At 47.2% G+C, this 6,010-nt stretch overlaps 1 protein-coding gene across 1 annotated transcript; it reads left to right on the top strand.

Annotated features, from left to right (window-relative positions):
- Positions 1–318: 318 nt before the first annotated feature.
- LOC146761521 (inositol 1,4,5-trisphosphate receptor-interacting protein-like 1) lies at positions 319–2,463 on the top strand. The gene has a single exon (XM_085542613.1). It carries the CDS (start codon positions 319–321, stop codon positions 1,684–1,686), a length of 1,368 nt encoding a protein of 455 aa, XP_085398739.1. The 3' UTR covers positions 1,687–2,463.
- The last annotated feature ends 3,547 nt before the right edge of the window (positions 2,464–6,010 follow it).

Here is a 6,010-nt window from a genome sequence, read left to right on the forward strand (position 1 = left end):
CCCAGGGGCTGTGGCTCCTGGACCCGCTCCCCCAGCCGTGCTCGAGCTCCCACCCAGCCCCACTGACCTCCCCTCTCTCATCTCTTCCAGATCATGGCTTTGGCGTTTTTCTTCGCCTTGTTGGCGCAGAGAGTGGCTTTCGTTGGTGATGAGTTGGACGTGGAAACGCTGGAACGCATGCGTGAGCGTGAGGTGTTTCTGCAAGAGCAGATGACACTTCAGTGGCAGCACGTAGAGAACCTGGGGCAGAGCTGGATAGGCATTCGAGCCTTGTCCTCTGTGTTGCCTTACCGGAAGGTCTGCAGCCTTCTTGAACGCATGCGTGAGGTGTTTCTGCGAAAGCGGATGGAAAAGCTTCCGCTTCCGCTTCCGCAATTAGAAGAGAGCAACCTGAAGAAGAGCGGGGTGGATATTCAAGCCTTGCTCTTCTCTGTGTTGCCTTACTGGAAGGTTTGCAGTGTTCTTTGCATTCTCTTCCTTTTTCTCTGGTTCATGTGGAAGATCTATAAAAAGTTCCAGAGAAGAGAAGACATCAGTGATGAGGAGAGCTCCATCAGTAAGCAGGAGCAGCAGGAGGAGCAACAGGCTGATGCGCTCTGGCCAGACCAAATTCATCGAGACAACTGTGAGCAGATACTCCTCCTATTTGGTCGCCTCATCAACTTATGCCAGTATCTGGTGTCAGATACTTTCTTTCCGGTGCCAGAGCGCCCCATCGGGGTGGGCAGTGCCTATGAAGGCTGGTGTCCCCCTGAGAAGGAACCCATCTTCTGCCTGCTTGTGCCCCTGTCGGCCCCCCGTGGGCACGTTTTCCACCTTGATCTGGGAGCCGCAGGGGAGCTGCCAGCAAGGAACTCCCGCATCCACGTAGATCTGGAATGCACGTGCGGGAGGGAGCCGGAGATGGGTATGCGGTGCTTCCTCCACACCTCCAAGGAAGAGCTGGGAAATCAGCACCCCAGCCTACTACGTGACTTCTGCGAGGACGCCTACCTAGATGTGGAGAAGACTGTCCAATGGTTCCAGGTGCTGATCACACGTGCCTGGAAATACATGCCTGAGGCAGAGACGTGCAGCATGAATGTGATGCCGTCCGGGCGCTCCTGCAGGATTCATCTGACAGACATCCACAAAACAGCCTGCGTTGTTGAGATTGTGTTTGGCGTCCAGCAAGAAAATACGGACATCTTTCTGAGCAGCCAGGAGACAGAGGCTGCTTTTACCCCCAGCACAACCTGGCCACAGAGTTGTGCGGTGGCTGAGGCAAAGTTTTTCCAGCACATAGCCACCCGTGACCAGTGGAACACTTTCAACCTCATATATGTGCAAGTGGGTGCCCACATCCTGGCGGGACAGACTTTTTCTCCCTACCAGCTGAGGACAGTGCTCATGCACCTCCTGACTGCCATCCCTTTGAAAAGCTGGCATGGGAGCTATTTCCTGCAGCGGATGGATGACATCTTGCGCTACCTGTGCTGCTGTGTGGAGGAGAAATGCCTGAACCATTTCCTCATAGGAAATGAGGATGTGCCTGCGGAGATCATCTTGCCGCAGGAATTCCGAGCGTCCCGACCGCTCAACCTCCTCCAGCACCTGGTGCAAGATCCAGACAGTTATGAGCAGGCACTGCAGGAGTTGTGGGAGCTGCAAGATCAGCTCACAGGCCTGCTGTTCTATTGGAAATGAGAGACGCCCACTTGTCCTACAGACGAGCACTCTGGACGTGGAGAAGACACCACTCAGCAGGCAGTCGGAATTGCTCCCAAATGTTTTCTCCACAACAAACCAACAGTGCGGTAGCCAGAGTGCCGAACTGAATATGCACAAGGGAGCAGCTGGTGTGAGACTACACTGTCCTTCCTTCACCACCCTGAGGACCACCTGGGGAGAGAGAAGATGCTCAGCCTCCTATACCAACTCTCCAGGATATGGAGAAAACTGCAACCTGGTTCCAGGAACTGGTGAGAGAAGCCTGGGTAGCTATGCCTCAACTGTCAACAGTGCAGCGCGAATTGAGGCCCTCCGTCTGCTTCTGCAAGCTCCGGCTGACAACCACCTCTTGCAGAGTCCTCTGGATTGAGCTCAGGCTCAGGGTACAGTAAGAGGACTTGGACACATTCCTGTCCTTTGAGTAGGCAGGGGCTGTTGATAGCAGAAGCACGAGGAGGCCGCAGAGATGCGATGCAGCAGAGACTTCTTTGGGAAACAGCCGCTACCGCAGGCTACATCTGATGGATTTCAAAAGAAGCTGCTTACTTAAGGCAGCGTTTGGAGTACAGCAAGACCATGAAGACATCTATCCGAGCAGCCAGGAGACAGAGACAGCTAGACCCATATCCTGGTAGCCACCGGCATTTCTACATATGCCTTTTAGATGCCGGGACCACATGGAGTGAAGAATCATCATCTTTGTCCACACTGAAAATATAGTTAAATACTTAAATATAGTTAATGTAGATCAGAAAACGCATATTATTAAAACATATACATCGATGTTTCATCGATATATATGTTTTAATTCAAAATTAATAAAAAATTATAAAATTTATAAAAATTTTTAAAAATTATAAAAAATTATAAAAATTAATAAAAATTAAAAAACAAACAAAACTAGTGGTGTATGTGCCCTTCTTTTGGTGAAACTAATGCATCAGCTTTGGAACACCGGTGGATGGCAAGCTGAGACTAACAATTGCAGAAGCTGGCTTTAAGCTTGACTGTGTTCATTAGACATTATTTTGGGGCTTTGTAACTTGGGTTCATGGTGAAGGCATGGCCAGGACCCCCTTTTCTGCAGAGCTGGCACTGACATCGGCAAGGAAAAAAAGTAACACAAATACATTAATCTGACTTAAGGCAGGGTAAACCCATGTCATTGCAGCTGACTTTCCTCCCATTCATCCAAAATTCTGTAGCAGCTAAGCAAATCCAAAGCAACTAAAAACCGCCAGCTAGGCCAAAGACAGTAAATGTTCCCATGCTTTTAACTGGAGAGAGAAGTAAAAAGTGTTGATCTGTAAGCCAAAGTAACACTCCTGTCTTCCTTCTCTATACAGTCCTTCACATGTGCCACCATTCTGTTGTAGCATAATGAAGGAAGTAATCCAGAAAGTGACATAGGTTCCTGTTAACCACGCTATTTCTTGATTCCAAGAATCATTTAACAGCCATTAAGAGGGAAGAAATTTTGGTTTTCAGATTTTATGTAAGACCACCATACAATTCTTGTCAGCAATATACATCACAGAATCACAGAATTGTAGGGGTTGGAAGGGACCTCTAGAGATCATCGAGTCCAACCCCCCTGCCAAAGCAGGCTCCCTACACCACGTCGCACAGGTAGGCGTCCATGTGGGTCTTGAATATCTCCAGAGAAGGAGACTCCACCACTTCCCTGGGCAGCCTGTTCCAGTGCTCCATCACCCTCACTGTAAAGAAGTTCTTCTGCACATTCGTGCGGAACTTCCTATGCTGTACTTTCATCCCATTACCCCTAGTCCTATCCCCACGCTCTACTGAAAAGAGACCAGCCTCACCACTATGGCTCCCACACCTCAGGTATTTATAAACCTGGATCAAGTCCCCTCTCAGCCTTCTTTTTTCAAGGCTAAACAGACCCAGTTCCCTAAGTCTCTCCTCATAGGGGAGATGCTCCAGGCCCTTCACCATCTCAGTGGCCCTCCGCTGGACTCTTTCCAAGAGATCCCTGTCTTTCTCGTACTGGGGAGCCCAGAACTGGACACAATATTCCAGATGAGGCCTCACCAGGGCAGAGCAGAGGGGGAGGATCACCTCCTTCGACCTGCCGGACATGCTCTTTTTAATACACCCCAGTATGCCATTGGCTTTTTTGGCTCCAAGGGCACACTGCTGGCTCATGGTCAATCTGTCGTCCACCAGGACGCCCAGGTCCCTCTCTGCAGAGCTCCTCTCCAGCAGGTCTTCCCCAAGCCTGTACTGGTGCATGCAATTATTTCTACCTAGGTGCAAGACTCTACACTTGCTTTTGTTAAACCTCATCCGGTTTCTTACTGCCCAGCTCTCCAGCCTGTCCAGGTCTCGCTGAATGGCAGCACAGCCTTCAGGCGTGTCAGCCAATCCTCCCAACTTCGTGTCATCAGCAAACTTGCTGAGGGTGGTCACTATCCCCTCATCAAGGTCGTTGATGAAGATGTTGAACAAGACCGGACCCAGTACAGACCCCTGGGGGACGCCGCTAGTTACAGGCCTCCAGCCAGACACCGCACCACCACCAACAACCCTCTGCACTCTGCCAGTCAGCCAATTCTGGACCCACTTCACTGTCCACTCATCTATCCCATACTTCCTCAGCTTTGTTATAAGGATGTCACGGGGGACAGTATCAAAAGCCTTACTGAAATCAAGGTAGACTACATCTACCGCCCTCCCCCTGTCCTCCCAGCTAGTGACATCTACATAAAAGGCCACCAGGTTGGTCGAGCACAACCTCTTCTTGATGAACCCATATAGCAGAGCACATGAAAAATAATGGAAAAGAATACTTTGGAAGTAAGAAATGAGCAAAGAAAATGATGCACAGTATGTAAAATAATAAATTATATAATGAAAAATGTTTTTTTTTGGTTTGCCTTTCCTAGAAAAAGTGAAATGTGGCCAGATTAATTGAGTTCATTAGTAAAGGATTAGAAATTTAGGGCAAAAAACCCAGAAAATAGCGTTTGAGTAATTCTGAGATACATAGATCCATGCAAGTTCATAGATCTTGATGAACAAACTGATAAAAGTACACTTTGTAACATCAATTATTATATTTAAAAATTCTCTAAGAACAGATGAGGTATCCCTGGGTTTAAAAAGAAAGAGTAGTTCTATAAAGGTAGAAAATAGATAACTGAGTAATTCTAGGTAAGTCAGTGTTTTTTAAGTCCCTGAAAAAATCTTAGAACAATGAGCATTTGTAGAAAATGGAATGTTAATGAAGCATCAGAATAAAAAATGTAGACTGTTCTACAAATGAATCTAAATTAATTCTTTAACATGGAGGGAATAAAGTAGCTATTACACAGAATGAACACAGTTTTGGGAGGTTTTTGTCACTATCGTATGTAGCACTGTTTTGAAAAAGCTACAGTGCTGAAATCACCCACCTTGGAAAATTTGGAAATAGATTAAATTGTCATTCATTGACTATATCTCTCATTTTAGATATTGCACTGGATGATTTCTGAAGAGAGTTTTTGGGTTTCATTCTTGTTTTGTGCCCTATCATCAGTTATCCTTTACATTACATTGTGTGAAAACTAAACAATAGCATAATTTTGGCAATAAGTGTAATTGCTTTCACACTGTGACATTAAGACAACATTGAATCACAGAATCATAGACTCACCAAGGCTGGAAAAGACCTCTAAGGTCATCTAGTCCAGCCCTCCACCTACTACTAATATTTACCCAGTAAACCACGTCTCCTAGTACAACATCTAAACCTTAGTTGAACACCTCAACTGATAGTGACTCCACCACCTCCTTGGGCAGTCCATTCCAGCACCTGACCACTTGTTTAGAAAAGTTTTTCCTAACATCCAAATGTGCTGCTCCCCTGTCACAACATGAGGCCATTCCCTGTAGTCCTATTGCCAGTTCAGCAGAAAAAGAAGCCAATGTAACCTCGCCACAAATCTCCTTTCAGGTAGTTGTAGAGCACAGTGAGGTCTCCCCTGAGCCTCTCCAGACTACATAATCCCAGCTCATTCATTCAGCTGCTCCCCATAAGACTTGTATCCCAGACCCCTCACCAGATTTGTTGCCCTTCTCATGGCCTCAGTGTCTTTCTTGTAGTGAGGGTCTGAAAACTGAATGCAGTACTCAAGGTGTAGCCTCCTCAGAGCTGAGTACAGGGGGATGACCACCTCCCTGCTCCTGCTTACAGTGCTATTTCTGATATGAGCCAGGATGCCTTTGGCTTTCTTGTCCACCTGAGCACACTATTGGCTCATGTTCAACGGAGTGCCTGAAAGTTATCCAGTTT

The sequence above is a fragment of the Coturnix japonica genome, chromosome 3 (assembly GCF_054131305.1).
Source record: "Coturnix japonica strain WE chromosome 3, WE-NBRP24, whole genome shotgun sequence".
Classification (NCBI taxonomy): Eukaryota; Metazoa; Chordata; class Aves; order Galliformes; family Phasianidae; genus Coturnix; species Coturnix japonica.

Bases quoted from the DNA above. Each gene is read 5' to 3' on its own strand.
- LOC146761521 (XM_085542613.1), top strand. From the start codon at position 319: ATGCGTGAGGTGTTTCTGCGAAAGCGGATGGAAAAGCTTCCGCTTCCG.